Consider the following 21,710-nt stretch of genomic DNA (forward strand, 5'->3'; position numbering starts at 1 on the left):
GAGTCCAAAAGTGAAAGTCCTTGCATGGGGGCCAGCTCTCCCCAGCACCATGAGTCACTCTGGTCGTCGGCACATTCAAAACAGACACAAGTGGAAAATATCTGGCAAGTGACATCAAGCCATAGGCCTGCCATGTGAGGCCAAGGCCTCATGCTGGGTGAGACCCTCCTGCTGTCCACATCTGAAGGGTCAACAGCCTGAGCTTCTTCCTCATTCTCCAGCCATCTGTCCACCCTTCTGAGGTTCCAGCAAACAGAGAAGGACCCAAAGCTTACCCTTCAATATCTGAAACATCTTTGGTCTCAAAATGGCCTGTGGCAAGAAGTTCAGGGCTGAGCTTGCCCCCAAAAAGCAGCTCCTCCTTGGCCATCTTCACCAGGATAAGCCTCACCAGTTCCCCCATGTACATTCCACTGATCATCTTCTCAAATCTGCAGAGAGAGATACAGCAAAAAAATAAGTCTCTGCTGCCAGTAAATTTGACACGTCCTTGTGGAAGCGGCATGCACACACGGCGCCTATGCAGAATGAACTGCAAACTTGTGTGGCACTGACTAGGAGGGAGATGTGTAGAGAAGTGACAGCTGGGCACAAATGGGCTTGGAGGCACTGGGAGCTTAGGCTGTTTCTGCAGGCAGGTGGGCCTCGAACTATGGAGAAGGAGGGTCCTTTAGCAGCCAAATCAAACATTCAGGGAGTGTGGGACACTCTACCAAAGCTTGAATTTGAGGTGAGGTGGGTTATGTGGTAGGGTAACAATTTTTAATAAACTTTTTCTCTAGCAAGGAAATGCTCTTTTAAAATGAATTCTTATGCAAAACTTCAGTATTTATCTCAAGCAGAAAAGAAAAAAAAAAAAAACCCACAGGTCACTCTAATTAAATTTGGGAGCACAGGGCTAGCAACTCATCACCTCAGACTTCCTTCCCCTTGCAGGCCATTTGTGGCTTCCTGAGAAAACAGAACAACGTGGGATGGAAGGGGGATTGGGCAAGAATAGGGACAAATGAGAAGGAGCTCTAAGGGTCACATGGTTTGGGGAATCTGGAAGTGAGACATGTTGGCAGTTTCTGAGCAGAAGGTGACAAGATAGCAGAGAGGGAAGTAGGGTAATTTATTTTTTCAACACTAGGTGACACTGTTTTCTTTATAAGACAGTCTTTCTGGCTTAGATAAATGACAGGTGAAACCAAGCCCTTGCAATTCTTTCTAGCCAAAAAAAAAAAAAGGTCCTTTCATGGTATCTTAGAAAGGATCTAGGTCCCACACAGGGCCTTCAGAGAAGGCCCAGAGCAGGGTGTGGAAGAAATTCCAAAGTCACCTGGTGCAAACTACAAGAGAAGAAGCCGGGCCCTCAGGAAGTGACTTGCCCAAGACCCAAAAACAGGTATGGCAGACCTAGAGCTGAGTGGAGAGCTGGCAAAGCTGCCTGAGCAGGAGGTATGTTGAAAATGTCTAAGCACCAGCACAGGCACGCTGCCGGAGAGGCAGCCCAGCCTCGGCAGCAAGGAGCGCACGTGGCTACTTCTGCACCTTCTCCAACACAGCTGGTTCTGTGAGAGATAATGGAGGGGGCCAGTGGGGCTCTGAAGTGCGAGTGGTAAATGTTTTTATCTCAGGTTTTAAAAGCACTTTGTTTCAGTCAGTGTTTGGAACACGTTTATTTAGAAACATAGCGAGTGAGAAAAAAGTTCGTATTCAAGCCCAGCAATAACTTCAGGGACAGCTGATGCATTGGCAATATGTCCTCCCAGCCTTTTTTGTTTGTTTGTTTGTTGAGCAGTTTTTTTAGTCCATGAATTTCTCACCAGCCGTGGCAGACACAGCCAGTACTCTATGAATGGACTCACTCACTTTTCAACATGTGAGAGAAGCTTGTGACTTAAATGAGCTGTGCTTTGAGGAAGCAAGGGCACCTCCCTGCAGAACGAAAGATTCTCCTATAAAGCTGGTTTATAAGGTTGGATTTTCCTCTCCAAGCAGGGGTGAGTACCAGATTTCCTACCTCAGTCCCAGCACCAATAAGACCATAGAGGGCCTAGGAATTCCCTGGCGGTACAGTTGTTGGGACTCCGAGCTTTCTGGGCTGAGGGCCCTGGTTCAGTCCCTGGCCAGGGAACTAAGATCCCGCAAAAAAAGGGCCAGAGAGGACTTGATTGCTCAAAATGTTTCGTAATTGCCTTTAGAGCTTGCGGCAATCCCTGTTTCAAGATCTTTAATAAGGACATTAGGCAAATGTTTGTGAGATTGAAATAACGTTTTGTAAGAGTCAGAAGTAACCAAAATCTAAGTCTGACCAGATTGGAGAACATAACATCCAGGGGCCGTTAAAAAAGTTAGAGCCCCTCCTCCAGTCCACTCAAGGACCCTGGCTGGCCCACAGGTCCAGAGAAGGCAGCCAGCCAAAGGGGCTCCTTAACCAACTTTTCTACAGGCCTGAGTCTGCCTACAGCTATAGCAAGAGGCCCTGGGACTCTTGCAACTCAGCCTAGCTCATAATAGACAGCAATTAGGAGCCTACTCTCAGCCTCATGCCCTGGGCAGTGACAGAGGTGGAAGCTATGAAATGAGGTTTCAGATCCCTTATCTTTGCTATCTCAACATGGCTTTTCTTATGTGGTGCACAAATGGTTTCTGTGGACAACGTACAGACTGAAGGCAGAGAGAAAGAGCAGGGCAGCATGCTTAGAATACGATCTTCTAAAATGACCACTCTTGAGAGTCAAATTAGTAGCCATAATCTGGTTTTTCCACTTGTTCTATCGTTGGCAGACAGCTCTCAGCAACTGACAGTCACAGTATATGTAATAAGCACATTTCCATAAGCAGTGGGTGCCTTGGTAACTTTAGGGGCTATATGTGAAGTAAAAGTAAGAACCACCCCCTCGCCCTGGCCAGCTGCCACCTCAGCTCCTGAGTCCAACCCTTGAGCCCACTGCACACAGGGGGCCGCTCACAGTTGCTTCCCGGGGTTCAGAGAGCCCATGTCGATCTCCTGATCAAACTCCGTACGGATGTCATCAAGCGCGCCGTCATCCCCAAAGGCCCCCCACTCCATATTGATACACATCCGGCCCTCATCGCCTTCCACCGTGTCAATGTGGCGCATCTCTTCCATGTAGCAAGCGTTGCTGCCCGTGCCTGCACAAAACAAGAGAATGCTCAGCACCCACTCACACTGTCCTCCCCCAGCCCCCGGCCCCCATCTCCCTCTTAAAACTCTGTCCTCAGACTGCTCAGTGTGAATGGGATTCCTCCCTGGAGGCTCCTGGGGCATCTTGACATACTACCCACTACCACCCACAACTCCTCGAGTCCAGGCTTAGCCCTCAAAAGTGACCACACCATTATCTTCTAATAGGAAGTACAAAGGAAGATCCAGGCCATGGACTCCTCCTCTCTTTGCAGCCCACACCCACCATCCATTAGCCAGCACTGTGTTCACACACCCACAATGCTCACACGCAGTGTTCACGTACCCACAATGAGACCAATCTCACAGTTCTGGTCATCATAGCCACAGGTCATCATGGTCCCAACGGTATCATTCACTACAGCCACAATATCAATATCAAAGTCCTGCAGGGATAAAAGGGGGACTCTAACTTTCACTGTCACAGAAAGACTACAGATCTGAAGATAAAGAGTAATAAGACACACGGCTCAAGTGCAGGGCTAGAGCTGGAAGTTGGGTCCAGATCCAGTCTAACGACAGCATCTCACTTCCCACCCCACTGGTCTTCATCACAGAGGACTTCCCTCACAGCAGGCCTGCAGTCTAGTTCGCATTCCTACGCGGAGAAGAGCCTGTCTTGTTATCATTGTCTTCTTCTCATTCTCTTTCTTCTTTCCTTTCTCTATCTCTCCCTCCCTCCCAGTAGGTCTTGCCCTTCTGTGACTAGACCTTTATCATGTCCTTTCTCTGCCCTATTCCACCCTGATGCCAACATAAGTCCCAAACTTCTCACTTGAAAATGAGGGTTTTGCTTTCACCAAGGCTAAGATTAGTTGTCCATCATGCTAATCTAAAGACCCCAAAGGCATCTGATCATAAATCAGATCACTGGTGTGCTGTCACTCAATATATAGACGTGCCATTGTGCAGCATACCTTAAACTTACACTTTATTGGGAGCTAACTCTCAATAAAATTGAGAAAAAAAACCCTGAAGATTTTGGGGTGACATAACAGAGAAGAAAAGAAAACCTCTCCTTAAGAACCACAAAAAATGCTCATGCCAGTTTGAGGACAGACAAGGCAAGACTTCCGAGTGGACTCAAAAGAATGCAAAGGGCCTCCAGACCCCAAGCCCCGAGATCTCGTCCTGCTGCCCCTACTCACCCCTCTCCTCTGGATGGCCTTCCGGATCAGAGTAACCACATCTTTCCCTTCCACACCACTGGACTTGAACCCCTTGGTCCATGAGACCAGGAAACTCTGGAAAAGGACCAAGAAATATTGATTTCCCATAGAACTCAGTCCGTACTCCTCATCATTAGGAGACCTCTGCCATGGGGCTAAACTAAAGTCATCACTGAATTTATACAGGTCTTCCTATTAGCCTACGAAGGAGAAACTATGTTAGAGACCAAGTAAGGAGGTTAAATGCATGATTTACTATCCCCAAGAAGCAGGCTGTAGAACTGCCAGAATAAGACTCTTGTATCCTAACATTGCAAACTTTCAAGGATGTTTATTATGACACTTTAGAACAAAGGAGCCCCTGACTAATTTCTCACTCCCGTTTCCCTAAGAGGGATAAGGATAATGAGCAATGTATGTCGGCCTGCATTTAGTCATCTGAGGGGACAGTGATTAAGACTCCCCACTTCTCCAATACCTCTTTACCATCCCTCTCACATACACCTACACACACTCTCCTAGAAGGACAGTTCTCCCAATACTCAAACATTGCCCATGCAATCCATCAGAGCAAGCTCCATCACCATAGTAGCAAGTGGCTCAGAGTTCTTTCCAGTCCTCCCAGTCCAAAGAATGAAGCAACAAAAATGTCTGAAGGATTCATCTTACCTCGTCTAGTTTTGTTTGGAGGCAGGGGAAGGAGAAGGTAAAACCCAAAGGGAGCTTCTTATCTTTGATTTGTAGCTTATCCATGAAGTTGGCCAGGCATTCAGCAATGTGATCAAACAGCTGAGGGCACACAACACAGGAAGATGAGCAGGGAGGCAGAAAGGCATAGAGATTAAGAGCTTGGCTGAGTACATGCAAGATATGTATCCCTTCTGAAGTTTTAGTTTGTTCATCTATAAAATAGGGGTGATAACTGGACCTGCTCACAAGTTACCAAAAGGATTAAATAAGTCAACACATATAAGGACCTAACACTAGTTAGAAGAGTCAGACACGACTGAGCGACTTCACTTTCACCTTTCACTTTCATGCACTAGAGAAGGAAATGGCAATGCCTGGAGAATCCCAGGGACGGGGGAGCCTGGTGGGCTGCCATCTATGGGGTTGCAGAGTCGGACACGACTGAAGTGACTTAGCCGCAGCAGCAGCAGCAGTGATTATTAAATTCTGTCTTCCACTTAGACCATTTATCCAAACCACAATGGGGTTATCAATATAACCACATTAGGCAGGGAAAAATCGCAGTCAAAGCTAATCAGAAAGTCATTGCAAGCCCTAGCAACAGAGTACCCTTTAGTGGCTCTGTCAGAACCTCCCTTGATAAGGATGCACAGCTGATTATCTTACCAGAAATGGCAACCCATCTGACTGCCAACAAGTATTTTAGCAACCCGGTCTCTGGTGACTGGGGGAGGGGATGGGACATTCTCTGTCGGCATTCTATAAATGAACTTAACAAAAGTAACTTTTAGATCTTTCCTCCATTCTAGAAAACCAGTCTTCTGGGGGCAATTCCAAGAAGTTATCTTTGTTTTCTAACTTCAATATGAGAACCTAAGTGAGTTCACAAAGATCACTGAAAAAGAAACAGGGTTTGTGGCAGCCTTACAATATAACTATTGTAAGCAGGATCCAAAGCTCCTAAGAAAACTTGTAAGCCTAAGAAATTATCCACTTTCAATTTGTCCCAAAGCCCATAGCCCCTTGGCTTCCTTTTTCCCCATTCAAAATCCTCAAAGAGAAATGGGTGACCCCTTTGACACAGAGGCTGAGGCTAGGAACGATCTGGTGCCAAAAGTAAGCGAGAGTCCAAAAGACTGAGCAGATTCCAAGAGCCAGGTTGACCAGATGGCAAAATCTAAAAGCCAACTGAAGTAAAAGGAAACAATGTTTCTTTTCTTTTCCAGGCAGAAGCAAGGAAGCGTCCGCTAGTCCAGGGACTCCGGAAGTGTAGCCCACAGCATGATCATCAAGTCCAGATTTAAGCCTCCTGAATCACAAGGTGGTTGTAGAGCCTTCGAAGTAATGCTAAAGCAGTGGTTTGAGAACCACTGCACTAAACCACCAAAAGTATTTGCATTTACAAAGGGACTGAGAGGCTTGGGATGACAGGTGAGGAGGTGGCACTGGCCGCCCAGATGTCTGGGGTATGCTCAGTCAGTGGGAGAATCTAGGAAGACAAGGCCAGCCCCTTCTAGAAGGGGACTGGCTGTAACTGAACTTCCCAGTGGATCCTGTCTCTGTCTGAGCATGTGTAAAATTAACCTCAGGTAACGCTGAAACACTCAATTTCCAAGCCAAGACTTTCTCAAGAGTACGTGCTGGGTAATGACAGGGCTCTCTCACTAAGAGGATCCCCAGTGCCTAAGTGCCAACTCCCTTGAGCAGAGATCAAGGATTTTAATGTGGAAATAGGGTTTCTGGATAGATATTCAGCAAGTTCTGTTCTGTTGGCAAGCTGATCAGTGACACAATTTACAATAGGGTTAAACAAATTCCCAGTACCTTCTTCCTGGTACTATAATCAAAATTATCTTTAGTACAATAGTTTGACCCAAAAAAAGGAAGTTACAGAAGCTGTGCAAAGAGATAAGGCCAATCATCAGAGATAGGGGGAGGGTTTGAAGAAAGAGAAATGGTTTCCCCTCTCCCAGCCCTGATCATTGCTGTTTCCAATTGCACTACCAACAGGGGTAGGCAGGAAAAACTAGAAAGAGGAAGTGAAGAGGCATTAGATAATGTGTTACCCAATACAGTAGCCACTAGCCATCTGTAGCTATTTCAATTAATTAGAATTTTTAAAAAGTCACTTCCTCAATCACACTGCTGCTGCTGCTGCTGCTGCTAAATCGCTTCAGTCGTGTCCAACTCTGTGCAACCCCACAGATGGCAGCCCACCAGGCTCCCCCGTCCCTGGGATTCTCCAGGCAAGAACACTGGAGTGGGTTGCCATTTCCTTCTGCAATGCATGAAAGGGAAAAGTGAAAGTGAAGTTGCTCAGTCGTGTCCGACTCTTAGCGACCCCGTGGACTGCAGCCCACCAGGCTCCTCTGTCCAGGGGATTTTCCAGGCAAGAGCACTGGTCATTTTCAAGTGCTCAATCCTGCAAGTAGCTAGCGGCTGCCTCACAGTACAGGGCAGGTACTGAACAGTTCTACCACATGCAAAGTTCTATTGGACAGTGTTGGGTTAGAGCCTGCAGCTCTTTAAAAGAGGGGAGGAGGAGACCATCTGCTTCCTTTGAAGGAAGACTATCTCCTTTTCTGTTAGCTGATGATCTAAGGATAAGATACTGGGAGAAAGCGCTAACACTTTTCTGCCATAAAAAGGCTCAAAGGGCATTATTTTATGAAGGGAGAAAGGCTTTCTTTCCATTATTGGTCTGAGAATCTGCTCACTCCCCTTCTCACAGGAAACACTAAAAAATCTAAACTGGCTGCTATTATAATTTGAAATTCACTGTTCCCAAGTGGAAGTTCATGGGCCATGAGACAGACTTTGTCCAGGACTCATACTATCCGGGTTCACAGATCTCCAAAAACTTTGCAAGTTTTGAGTATGGTGATTTGGTCATGGTTTTAACTAAATTTTATTCTTTAAATCCATTGTTTTCCTATAATTAAAGGTTGATAGATAATATCTTAAAAAGAAAAAAAGAAAAGGAAAAGAGAGGGGGGGGAAAAGCACTAATAATTCTACCACCAAAATAGCCACTATGACTTTCCTTCCAATCTTTTTACCAAGTGTTTTCTGCAGTTTTTTTTAATATAAATTTATTTAATTGCAGGCTGATTACTTTACAATATTGTACTGGTTTTACCATACATTGACATGAATCCGCCACAGGTGTACATGTGTTCCCCATCGTGAACTCCCCTCCCACCTCCCTCCCCATCCCATCCCACTGGGTCATCCCAGTTTTCTGCAGTTTTTACGATGATAGCATTCTTTCCCTTCCTTGCGATGAATGAGCACCTGTATTTTCTAGTTTTCATTGTTTCATTTTTATACAGAATTTTTAAAAATCTACTGGAAGCATTTATATTGCAATTGAGTCATAATTTCTTTCAGATGGGTTTCATAGATTCTTTGGACTAACACATTTTGTTTCTGTATTTTGGAGCCAGGTGACCACCTCAGTGGAGCTCAAATCCTACAGTCCCAGAGACTCCCTTGCCCAACCCCAGCATTAAAACAAGGAAAGCAGGTTTTCCCTCAGGGCCGTCCCCAAGGACACACAAAGGGTCTAAAACTCTCTCCCCTACATGTCCTGCTCATTGTCCGAAATTCCCTTCCCAGGAGGTGGTCTGCTGTGGTGGGAAGAACAGTGCATTAGAAGGGAGAAGTTTCTACCTCTTCCAAACTCTAATGTTCAAGAGATGACCATGCAAGATGGGCCCCTTACTTAGATATCACCTCCTCCGTTCACACTTTTGTTGAGTACATATTAGGTACAATAAACACAGCAGGAATAGCCAGCACTCAAGAGTGATCCCTATAGCTGTGCGAGTATCCAGGAATGTCTTTGGTGATTCCTCTCCATGAACTGAGAGCAGCTAGAGTAGGAACAGAAAGAACATCCCAAGGAAGCTTGTGCAGAGCAGGTGAAAGGGGATACCATTGTCCTTGGATACCGAAAAACAGAGAACAATGGCTGAACCTGTGGCCATCACCCACCAACCAACCAGATACTTCTGCTGTGGTGGCAATGAGTGCCCTCTGTAGGAAGGCTCTACTGAGGGAACTGTTGAGAGGGAGAGCCCCAAGAGTCAGCACTAGCCCCTTTGGGGAGTGCTTTCTACTCTGGAAGCAGCGGCAGATAGTAGAGACCCTAGACCACCATACTGCCTAATTCCAGGAAGCACCATTCCCACAGACCACATCACGGGGTCTGAAAAGCGGATGGAGCCTCCTAGGGCCGGACAAACACAGGCTCTGGTCGTTTGGATCTGGCTTTGTCCCTTGCCTCTGGCCCCTCCCTCCCTTGAAATGGCAACTGGGCTTAATCCTTCAAAGCCCAGTTCCACATCTAAAAGTGGACAGGATAGAAGCACCGAGCCTTAGGGCTAGTGTGAGGATAAAAGGAGGAAATCCACACAAACGTGTGTTACTTCCGGTGGGCCGATGTGTGTGTCTTGGTGGCCCAGTCGGATCTGAAGAACTGAAAGGGTAGACCAGGACTTTGATTCCCAGCAAGGATCCGTGACCGAGTACACAGTAACACATGTTTGGACACTATCGTGATGGCAAGTCCATCCTTGCTTGTTCTCTTCTAGCTATTACTGAGACGACTCTTACTCAGATTTCACATTTCTTCTCCATCCGCTCTTTCTATTATGTGTGCCGAGTACAAAACATGACTTGGGGTCACAGAGATGTGGGGATGACTTAGCATGATTTGGGGCCAGTGTGGAAGTACACAGAGCCCACTGCAGCGCCAGGTAGAAGAGACAGCCCAAAGCTGGATTTTTTTCCAACAGGCTCCCATCCCTGTGTGTAAAACCTCTTCTGTTTTAGAATGCCAAAAAGAGGGAAAGCAAATAACCGAAAAGGTTAAGAAGCATGTTCCATTTCATGTTTTGCTATGCTAACAACGGCAAGTCAGAACAATCACCGTGACAGGTGGCAGCGTCAAGCCACAATTATGTATTCTCCTACTTGCTATTCAATGACACCACTAACCACAGGTATCCGGGTGTACTGGCCCAGCCTCCTGACATCAGACTCCTCAATCACCAGTGCATGCAAGCAGAGCTCAGATGAGACAGAAAGTCAAAATCCCTCCCACTAAAGTGCATCCAGACCCTGGGGTCTCGTGCATATGCTCTCTGGCCACATGTACCTCTCCTGATGGAGGCCCCCACCTAGCCTCCAGGCGTTGAGGGGCATCACCCGGCAAAGAGGGGAGCCAAGGTCTCCTCCCTCCAAGACCACAGAGAAGGAGCATTATCTGCTCCTGTAGGGCCCAGAGCCCCAGTGGGTGTCATACCTGGGTGCCACTGCCTCGCATGATGTCCTCGGGGATGGCATAGATCTGGTTCTCCATCTCAACCTTCTGGAGTCCATTGTCTGTTACTCTTACCCAAAGCACACGGAAGTTGGTCCCTCCAAGGTCCAGAGCCAGGAACTCCCCATGTTCTGCAGAGAGAAGGGCCACTATTAGTTCAGGAAGGACAAGGCGCAACTGTTTCACAGAGCTCAGAACTTAAAACCCAAGAATCCTGCCATAAACACTGGTCATCTCTGGATGATGAGATGTGGGTGAAAAAAGTGGGTCTTACTTTTTTCTACACACTTTTACGTACTGCCTTATTCTTTTTCTTAATGCTAAGCACTTGTATATTACTTTTAGGATACACATGAAGAATCAGTTTCCTATCCAATGATGGGGTGCCCACTCCCTCACAAAAGCTGACTATTTCCCAAGGGCTTTCACCCAAGTCCCCACTGAGCTCACAGGGCCCATCAAGCCCTACATCAAGAGACCAGGCCTTGGTTTTCTTCTTCATGCCCCCAGGACACCCAATACACTGCTACAAGCTTGTGTCCCCCCTGGGCCTTTTGCCAAATTGTGATCTTTGAACAAAATGTAGTCTTTAATGTTTGTACACAGTGACGGCAAAATCCCTCGGCAGGAATGAGAGTCACACGAGGGAGTGGAACGGGATCCAGCCAACTATAAGTTAAGAGGCCTCGTAATTAAGTCTAGCAGGTGCCCCCTGCCAAAAAATATCCCAGGCTTACTCAAGTGTGAGAGAATGCTGACCTAAGAGTATATGAGACAAGAGTCCGGCCACTCAGACAAGCCACAGGGTGGGGGCAAGAGGGGAGAGAGGGAGAATCCACAGACACAAGTGGGTCAAGAGCTCCAGGTGTCACGGGAAGGCACAGTCCAGTCCCTCCAGGAAATTAGCAGAGCAGAACAGGAAACATCCGGATTCCAGATGATAAGAGGGGCTGTGGGGACATACACCATTGTGCGGTGCAGAATGGAAGTGCTGAAGAGGCATGGAGGCCCGAGCCGGGGCTGGGGCTCAGAGGGCAGGCCAGGACCGGGACAAGGTGGACTTGTCCCCCGAGCAGTCTCCTCAACCAGGCCTGCTCCAGCAGTCTGCCAGTGCCCCGCCACATGCCTTCTGAAAGGATACATGGTTATTTCCGGGATGGGGATTCACTTATTGGCATGTTCATCAATACTCAGCCCCTCTCCTGATGGGAGACTTGCCACTGAAGTAAGGGAGAATGGATCAGAGGGTCCGGGAAGCACCCTGACTAAGAGAAACAAGGGTTTATTCTGACCCACATGCTCTCAGCAGCAAGGAGTGTTTGGTCCTGAGGAAAGCCGACCTCTGCCCAGCTCCTTGAGGGCACTCACCAACACAGCCCCTCCCATCCAGAGGGGCCGCCTGAAATGGACATCATGTCCCCGAGATTACATGGGCCTTACCTCCACACAACCCTCGTCTGCTGGTAACAATACATGTGGAGACTGGCTCTGGCGCCCACATTACCCACACCAGAACTCCAGCCACTCTGGGGACATGGCAGATCCCTGAGCCTCTGAGCTTCAGCTGCCTCATCTCCAGAGCAGGAGCTTCCTACCTGATGTGGTAAGGTGAGGGGAAAACCAAGTAACATGCCTCAAGTAGCCAGCACAATACCAAGAACTCAGAACACACTCAATAAAGACTAGAAACCTTCCATGCAGGCTCTTGGCAAACACAGCCTGACACTCACACTTGAGTCCCCCAGGCCCAGCATCAGGGCTGCCTCTCAGAATGAAAAAAAGTAAAAGCAACATCCTGAGGCAAGACTGAAGAAATTTGTCTAAGAAAAGCCACCAGAATCTTTGCCAGTGACTTCAGCACGCCTCCTCAGGGAGTACTAATTTTCTTTCCTTTCCAAGGCATCTTGCGGTCCCCCAGCCCTTCAGCCACCGTTGCTAGATAACTAGGGCAACCTCAACCCCATCTAGAGAGACTGCTCCCCTTGGGCTGTGGCTGACTTTTCCAGGCATACCAGTTCTGAGCCTCCCCTGGTAGTGGGACGTCAGCCAGTTTGCAGGGAGAACTATGTGAGGCTCTCATGGGGGATGAAAAGGAAAATCAAAGATGAATCGCCTGCCTCAGCATTCTGCAGCCCAGGATACATGAATCTGCTGAATCGGCGACCGTGGGGGATTGAGGCGGCCGAGGCTGCCCCTGGTTGGTCACGATTCAAGGCTAGCCCAGCTGGATTCACTGGAGGGGACAGCTCCATCAGGAATGGTGGTTTTGCAGTATTTGCTGATGGACTGTAGGGAAATCACAAATAATAAAGTACTGCTGATAAATTCATTCCCAAGAAGGAATGTCATTCTTTTCAGACTCCACCAGATCAGACATTCCTCTTCATCTCTCCTGCCTGATGCCCCTCCACAAACACGCATAATCACAACTAACACAGCCGAAGACTTCAGTCCTTCCAGAGTCCAATAACTCTGAGACAGGCCCAGCATCATGACGCCTGGAGCTAAATTGTAAGGTGACCCCTTGAAACAGTGAATGGACCCCTTCCCTAGTGCCCACCTCCCCACTATGCATGAGCTGCTTACACTGAGCAGCAGCAGGCTTTGTTTTGAATTCCAGCTCGCTGCATCAGTACCTGTATGGACTCTCTGAGCATGTCACCTCGCCTGCAGAATGGGGCTCATAATGCTGACTCTCCCAGGGCTCATGAGCTTACACAAAATACAGAACACATTATAACGGAATATACAGGTCCACAGTGAGCCGTTGATCGGCAGTTACTGCTGTCACTGTCATTGCTTCTTCGATTATGTAGCTCCTCTCTCCTAGTTCTCAGCCCCTCTAATTCTTGCCTACTCCGATCCTATTCCGGGCCCAAGTCCTACCACCACTGTTTGCCTTCCAGGACATCCTAGAAGTCCAGAGCAGAGGGTATGTGATGTGGTATGAAAGCGGACGGTATCTGCGGGTCTGAGACAGTCAGACTGGCTGGGCAGAAGCAAGGCTCTGGAGCAGAAGAACCTACAGGAGAAACCTATAGATGGTTTCTTTTTCTTTTTTTTTTTTTTGAAGGTTTTTTGCAAGCTGCTTTATTTACAATGCCAACTTTAAAAGTCACTGAACTAAAATTAACTGGACAATAAACTAGGCAGAAATTGCTTTACAAAAAGGGAAAGCCCAAAATGCCACTTTCTATAGGGAACCCACAGTTCAATTTTATTCAGAGCAAAGAAAAGAAACTTTCAATCCTACTAGAAGAAACTGGGCCTTAAGTTTGGGAACTGTACTGAAACTGCACATGCAATGAGGACAACATTCTGCTAATACAGTTGACTTGCTGCTGCATTTGCTGACTGTTTTTCTAATATTAACAATTATAAACCAAGCAGTGCAACTAGTATTTGGAATAATCCTTACAGCGTTACAGCGTTAGACACGAAATTCCACTTCTCCTCACACCACTGGCTCTCTTTGCGTACCTGGGCTTCCTCTTCTTCAGTAAAATCATTTTTGATATTGAATGTCTTTCAAATCTGCTCAGGAGTTTTGCCCTTGATCATATTAGCAACAGTCTTGCAGGTAACATCAAGCAAACCTTTGATGTCTGAGTAGTTTGCTGCCAATATAAGCTCAAAGAGTGTCCCTTGGTCAACTTTCAGGAATTCTTGATCCCAAACAGGTATATCATCTGTTCATTTTTCTTTGTTCTCATCATCCTCAGGAGGAAGAGGATCATCCTTGTGGTGGGTGCACCGCTGAATGACCTTTTTTAATATTGCTGCATTAACATTTGGCAAGGGGACTGGACCATCATCTCCATCATCCATTCCCAAATCTTCCAACATAGTCTTGATGGTCACAGACTGTTGTGCAATTTCAACATCAACTTCAAATATCTCTCCATCAGAACTCTCCAGCTTAATTGAAGGCATGGTGTTAGGTCTCAAGGAGATGGTGGGCCAGAGGCTGAAGTGAGCAGGGCGACGTCGTCAAACAGCAAAACTGCAAAGCGGAGAACAAGGCCACTACAGCCTAGCTGGTTTCTTCAGTACACAGTCACAGGGCGTAGGACCCAGTGAGGCCCAGCAAGATTATTCTGTTGAATGATTATATTTGGTGTATGAGGCAATGGATTAAGAAAACATCTCATATTTCATTTGCTTATTGACGGTTCATTTGTTAAACCAAATATTTAAGATCCTAAGACCAGAGGTAAAAAGATTTACTTTATTGTTAAGCAAGTTGTTATGTCTAGAAAACAATTTTAACATCTGATTTTTAAAATGTTCAAACAGTACAAACGTGGGAAAAAATGAAAAGCAGATATCTCTTTTCTTCTGCACATCCCCAAAGCAACCATTATTAATGTTTCTTGAGCGTGGGCTCAGTCATTTCAGTCATGTCTGACTCTTTGGGACCCTGTGGACTGGAGCCCACCACGCTTCTCTGTCCATGGGATTTTCCAGGCAAGAATTCTGGTGTGGATTGCCAAGCCCTCCTCCAGGGGATCTTCCCAAAGACTGAATCCACATCTCTTATGACTTCTGCATTGCAGGTGGATTATTTACTCACTGAGTCACCTGGGAAGCCCTGAGTGTCCTTAGATATATTTATACTATAAAAACAGGGAAGACTAGGGACTTCCCTGGTGGTCCAGTGGCTAAGACTTCATACTCCCAATGCAGGGGGCCCAGGTTCCATTCTCAGTCAAGGAACTAGATCCCACATGTTGAAACTAAAGATCCCACATGCCACAGCTGAAAGATCCTATGTGCCGCGGTAAGAATCGGCACAGCCAAATAAATACATAAATACTAAAAACGACAAACAACAACAGCAAAAAAAACAACAACAGGGTTTCCATGGTGGCTCAGTGGTAAAGAGTCTGACCACCAATGCAGCAGACACAGGTTGGATCCCTGGTCCGGGAAGATCCCACGTGCCATGGAGCACGTCCCTGCGCCACAACGGCGGAGCCTGTGCTCTCAAGCCTGGGATCCGCAGCTACCAAGCCCACGTGTTGCCACTACCGAAGCCTGCATGCATTAGAGACCGGGCTCCGCAACAAGAGGAGCCCCCACACCCCAACTAGAGAGTAGCCCCCGCTCGCCACAACTAGAGAAAAGCTCTCACAGCAACAAAGACTCAGCACAGTCAAAAGTAAAGAAATAAATAAAATTATTAAAAAAAAAAAACAGAGAAGACTGTTAGCTGACACATTCTATGAAAAGGATTTGAATTGCTGGTTCTAAGGATTTATGTTTTTAACTACTAAGTGTGTTAGTCACTCAGTCGTGTCCCACTCTTTGCAACCCCATGGACAGTAGCCCATCAGGCTCTTCTGTCCATGGGATTTCCCAGGCTAGAATAATAGCATGGGTAGCCATTTCCTTCTCCAGAGGATCTTCCCAACCCAGGGATCGAACCTGGGTCTCCTGAATTGCAGGCAGATTTTTTACCATCTGAGCCACCAGGAAAACCAAAGATATCACCAAATTATCTTCCTAAAAACTCTTTCCAGATAAACCAACAAATGGGTTTCACTGTCACCAATGTCTATGTCATGTACAATTATTCACTTCTTTCCTTTGTGTAGGTTGTTGTTGCTAAGTCGCTTCGGTCGTGTCTGACTCTGCGCGACCCCACAGACAGCAGCCCACCAGCTCCACCGTCCCTGGGATTCTCCAGGCAAGAATACTGAGTGGGTTGCCATTTCCTTCTCCAAGTTAGGTTGGACATTTTGAATTACTGACTGGCAGTGTAAATTCTTTCTTCTGTGAATTTTCTACTCACATGTCCTGCCTTTTATACATATATATTCTTTATTTTATTAATAACTTAAAAGAGCTCTTTGTATATTAAAAAGAATAGTTTCATTGGTTGTATATCTGCAATTTTTTTCCAGTTGGATGTTTGCATTCACTCTCCTTTATAAGTCTCCCTCTCCAGTTACTTCTAAATGGTGTCACCACCACTACAAAAAAATCAAAGAAGCAAGGTTCTACTATAGGTTTATTTGAAAGATCAAATTCATCTTATACTTTCTTTTGTGACTTTTTTGAAAAACTGAAGCCCAGAACCTTGCCTTCACCTCTGGTCTCTGGGACACAGCTTGGACTTCCCTACTTGCATCTGAATTATTGTGGTAATAAAACAATGAAAAGACAGAGGCAGGTGTGGAGGAGATTCAGTTAATTTAAGGCCCAACATGTCGATATTTTTAATAGAAGAGAAATTTGTTAAATGATGTTTATAAACATAATCTCATTAATCACCAATGACCCCCATTTCCAGATAAGAAAACCAAGGCTCAAGTCAAGAAAAACTAAAACCAACATTTAAATTCAGGTCTAGTTTTCCAGCAGAGTTTTCTGTTGTAGTGAGCAAGGAGGCTGCTCATGAGAAAATTATAAATCCTCAAATAAGGAATTATTCACTACTGGGGCTCCCCTGGCGGTCCAGTAGTTAGGGCTCTGAGTTTTTGCTGCTGAGGGCCTGGGTTCAATCCCTGGTTGGAGAACTAAGATCCCACCAGCTTCCTGGCACGGCCAAAAAAGCAGGTGGTGGGCAGGGGTGGGAGGGTGCAATTCTTCATTATCAATGCCAAAAGCAGAGGTTGCCACGGGCTCTAAGCTGGCCTGGGTGGCAAAGGAAGTGAGAGTGTGGCTCAGAAGTTGAGTCACTTGGTTAAGATCATTCAGGGGTAAAGGCCTGCTGGATCTGACCCCAAGTTCATCTGACCCCAACACCCACACCGGTTCCTACGCACCTCACCCATATTTCTCATGGCGTTACTTCCTTGAAGCTGAGGATTACCTGATGCAGAGTCCAGGAAGGAAGCAAAAGGCCATAAAGTGTTGAAAAAGAAAGCAAAAACACCCTTATCTCTATCAGTAACTTGGCCCATCCCTCTGGGCCTAATGATCTCAAAACTGAGTGGGAGGTGGCAGACAGACGTCCACTGGCGAGAGGTGACACACCCCTGTCCTTACAGGAACCCGGACCTACTAAAGCTTTCTGAGGCAGGTGTTTTCGCTAGCCGCAAATTGGTGCTGTCTCATACAATTATACCAAACCCCTGTTCCCAACTTACTGGACACTCCCCACGCCCTCTCTGATGAAGAAGCTCCTAATTAAGAACATGCTGCTCCGAAAACAGACAAAAGAAGGGGTAACAACCCCCTATCAGAAGAAAGTAACTCACAGTGAAGAGGAACAGGCCAGGCTTCCCTGCTCCTGAGCCCTGGTCCAGTGGTTGAGTCTGTCCTGCAATGCAAGGCATGCAGGTTCGATCCCTAGTCAGGGAACTAAGATCCCACATGCCATGGGGCAACCAAGCCTGTGCACTCCAGAGCCCAAGCACCGCAGCTGGGGAGCCGGCACGCCACAATTACTGAAGCCCAAGGGCCACAGCTAGTGAGTCCATGCACCACGGCGAACGGTCCTGCATGACGCAATTGAGACCTGATGTGGACAAATCAATCAATCAAAAAAAAAAGGAGCTAGCAATAGCATGTCAGGTCCTGCCACCCTCCATCAAACTGCCCAGTGGTCTAAGATTCAAGTTGTTCCCTCTGGCAGAGTTTGTTTGCTGATTCATTCCCCATCCTGGATTACCACTGTGCCCACTTTCAGTGAGTGTTAGTCACTCAGTCATGTCCAACTCTTCGTAACCTCACGGACTGTGGCCCACTAGGCTCTTCTGTCCATTGGATTTCCTAGACAAGAATATTGGAGTGGGTTACCATTTCCTTCTGCAGGGGCTCTTCCTGACTCAGGGATCAAACCCAGGTCTCCTGCACTGCAGATGGATTCTTTACCATCTGAGCCACCAGGGAAGCCCCACTTTCAGTGAGGTTCTTATCAAACACATAAGGTCAGCAAGATAAAGGGATTTCAATTTCTCCTGGGAACTCACCCATCCTAGGGAAAGGCTGAAGAGGACTAAAACGGCATCTGAGTAACTAACGGCCTGAATGTGATACTCACCATCATCTTGGCTGATGGGACATCAGTAATGTGTTTGAGCAGGCCATATCTTCGGCATTGTTCAAGTCACCCACTCCCAATGTCCACGTAATTTGTGAGGGGTGAGAGCCAGTTGAATTTCCCAACAGTTTATTTTCAATCACTAGGTACTTGCCACTAATTAAAATAGGTCACCACCTGCCCCTCCCATAGGGTGCTCAGAGCAGTTTGCCAACCAGTGCATAAAGGGTGGCTTGCAAATAGAACAGGTCTGGTTTTGTTCTGAATTTTTAAGTAGCAGTACCTTTTTGTCCAAGGCAACTGTGTTCAAAAGTGGCAATGCCCTGCCTTGTGAAGGCTGAAAACTGGGCCCACCTCCCGACCCTGGGGCTTCCTCAGATGACTAAATGGACTTCTTCAGAACCACAAGCTCCAGAAGCCTTCTTTAAATAAGTAGCTTCAATGCAGCGTTCCTAGAGCTCTGAGGATCCTAGAAGGTGGCATGGTGCCATGACGGTCTACTCTGAGAATGTATGGCATGGACTCCAATTGAGATGACAACTCAATTTCCAGGTCTTTGATATGTAAGCCAGCAAAACTAACTTTGCCAGACAAACGTTTCAAGGCACAGACAAATGTTTCTAGGCACGGATTTCCTACATACCTGGAAACACCACAGTCATTACCACATCTGGCAGTCTCTTTTTAAGTTCCAAGATTTCAGATACTCCATTATAGCACACCAACAGGATGCTGAATGCAAAAATGTACAAATAGAGAAACATAAACCTGCTCCAATTAAAGGGGCCTGGAGCACATAACACCTTATAAGTGTCCCCCCAGAACTCCCAAAACACCATCAGGAAGCACCGCTCCGGTACTTTTATACTCAGGAAATGTTTCTTAAGGAAGTCAGAGCTGTTATAATAGTTCCACACAGATATGAAACCACTCTTCAAAGGATTAAAATATGATTGCTACAATACTGTGTAGGCATTGAGTGTGTAAAGGTTTTCAGGCAGGCCAACCTGGGTTCAAATCCCATTTTAACATTTAGCCATATTATTAGCCATATAATTCAGCAAATTATTAGAAATCTGACATTGGGATTTCACCATCTGTTAAAAAGGGATAGTAATAATATCCTATCTAGCCAGGACCTCCCCATCTCTCCCTAGGACACAGGGACAAAGACACACAGACACATATAGTTTTTGGTCAAGGATCAATGCAATGACGGCGTAAGGTGTTTGGCATAATGCCTGGCACATGTAAATGTTTAACAAACTCTAGTTATATGATTATATGACTATATGGAGGCTAATGAATACAATCTTCATTTTATATTGTAGGTACCATATAAATCCACTTATTAAGCTGCATGTATGAAAGCTATCGATCTATGTCTTCACTACACAGCTGTTGATACAATGCTGAGTAACCAAGATAAGAGCTCCTTACAGGGTTCCATGCCAGCTTCCATGCACCCTATCACGTCTAGTCTCTCTTTATCACATCATGTGCTTGCATTATATAACCCCATATCATTGAGTAATCATTTCATCTGTTTAAGCCTTATGTCCCCAGGATAATTTTCACTCTTCAAAGATGGGACACAAGGTAGTTCAGCACACTGCTGCCCCATAGAGGACCAGACTCAGTGGGGACTCTATTAAATGAACTGAATAGCTAGGCCTAAGTTACTAACACAAGAATGAATGCATTGTGCTAGCAATGTTGGGGGCAGATAAGCGCAAATGCAGCACTAGCGATACGCCTAATGGCCCAGGCTTTGAAACACAGCTGGCTGGTTCAAATCCCAATGCTTCAATCTGCTCACCATGCAACTTAGGTTAGTTGCCTAATCTAAGCCTAGTTTCTTCATCATCGTCATCATCATTCCCTGCTCTGGAGGGAATTAAGTCTAGCTAGAGGATGGCTTAGACAGTAAAGAATTGGCCTGCCATGAGTTTGACCCCTGGATCAGGAAGACCCCATGGAAAAGGGAATGGCTACACACTCCAGTATTCTTGAAGCTTCCCTAGTGGCTCAGATGGTAAAGAATCTGCCTGCAATGCGGGAGACCCAGGTTTGATCCTTCGGTTGGGAAGATCCCCTGGAGAAGGATTCTATGGACAGAGGAATCTGGCAGGCTACAATCTATGGGTTTGCAAAGATTCAGAAACAACTGAACAACTAACACTTTCAATTTTTCAGAGGGTAGAGATATACTCAAATAAGCAATTCACAATTCAGGTAAGTGGGGAAGTATCAAAAGATCAATACAGCAAAACCTTCATCTTACTGAGCCTTGTTGTTTGGTTGCTAAGTCATGTTCGACTCTGCAACTCCATGGAGAGCAGCAGCCCAGGCCTCCCTGCCCCCTCTATCTCCCAGAGTTTGCCCAAGTTCATGTCCATTGAGTCAGTGATGCTATCCAACCATCTCATCTACTCTGCCTTAAGACATGCTTGTATCTAAACAAACTCGCCAAGATAAGGAGGGCAATAAAGACACACTACAAAGATTGCTTGTTTCTAAGTTGGAATGCTGGGGTAAAAAGAACTTGCTAAAAATGTAAATTATTTAACAAATAATTAATTGGAATGCTGGAATATTTGTAGATTTTTAGTTGGGTTCTACTTGAGCTTCTGATTATAATGGTACAAAGCAAATCCAAGTTTATGGTCAATTTTAAAAGCTAATAATTTGAAATGCTTTAGAAACCTCTGTTCAGCAACTTGAGCCAACGTAAACATGAATCTGTGGCCTTGGAGTCAAGACTACCTGTGCTTTAAGTCCAATTCTGTCACTAACTGGACTCAGGTGACTCTGGCAATCTCTTTTAGCCTTAGCTGTCTTATTTTTAAATTGGGAATATCTCTCTTGTAGACTTTACATGGAGCATAAAATAGATTGTTTACATAAACAGACATCATGGGTGATCATTAAATGATATCAATTATTCTTGCATTTCCTCTCAAGATGAAACTGCTCCTGAAAACCATATCCCTGTGAGGCATGTAGTAGGTCCCAATCGGGCTGTATTTGGGGCTATTATCTCAGTCACATGCACAGCCAAGCTTAGGTTAGGGCTGCCTCCTGTGAGCTCAAGATGGTGAGATTCCTGGCAGATACAAATAAATAAACACTTTCTCTATTCAACTCTGCACTGCCAATAGCAAAAAAGGTAGGGGGAGTTACAGACAATAATTATTGGGGCAAGTGGAACTCTCATACAGCTTTGGTGGGAGTATAAAAGAGCTTAACCACTTTGGAAACCAAAATTCAAACCATTTTGGTCCAGGAGTTTCTTATGAATTAAACACATCCCAAACCCTATGATCCAGAAATTCCACTCTT

The 21,710-nt window shown here is 46.0% G+C and overlaps 1 protein-coding gene across 1 annotated transcript in view; it reads right to left on the bottom strand.

The window, feature by feature from the left end:
* HK2 (hexokinase 2) overlaps nucleotides 1–21,710 on the bottom strand; it is a 69,055-nt gene that overhangs the window by 17,438 nt on the left and 29,907 nt on the right. Inside the window, exons 3-8 of the mRNA XM_052647663.1 lie at nucleotides 10,361–10,509; nucleotides 5,032–5,151; nucleotides 4,342–4,437; nucleotides 3,480–3,579; nucleotides 2,958–3,141; nucleotides 276–431 (exon numbers count right to left, since the gene is read on the bottom strand). Of these exons, the coding sequence (XP_052503623.1) occupies nucleotides 276–431; nucleotides 2,958–3,141; nucleotides 3,480–3,579; nucleotides 4,342–4,437; nucleotides 5,032–5,151; nucleotides 10,361–10,509 (805 nt within the window). The remainder of the gene's footprint in view (nucleotides 1–275; nucleotides 432–2,957; nucleotides 3,142–3,479; nucleotides 3,580–4,341; nucleotides 4,438–5,031; nucleotides 5,152–10,360; nucleotides 10,510–21,710) is intronic.

This window comes from Budorcas taxicolor, chromosome 11 (genome assembly GCF_023091745.1).
Source record: "Budorcas taxicolor isolate Tak-1 chromosome 11, Takin1.1, whole genome shotgun sequence".
Classification (NCBI taxonomy): Eukaryota; Metazoa; Chordata; class Mammalia; order Artiodactyla; family Bovidae; genus Budorcas; species Budorcas taxicolor.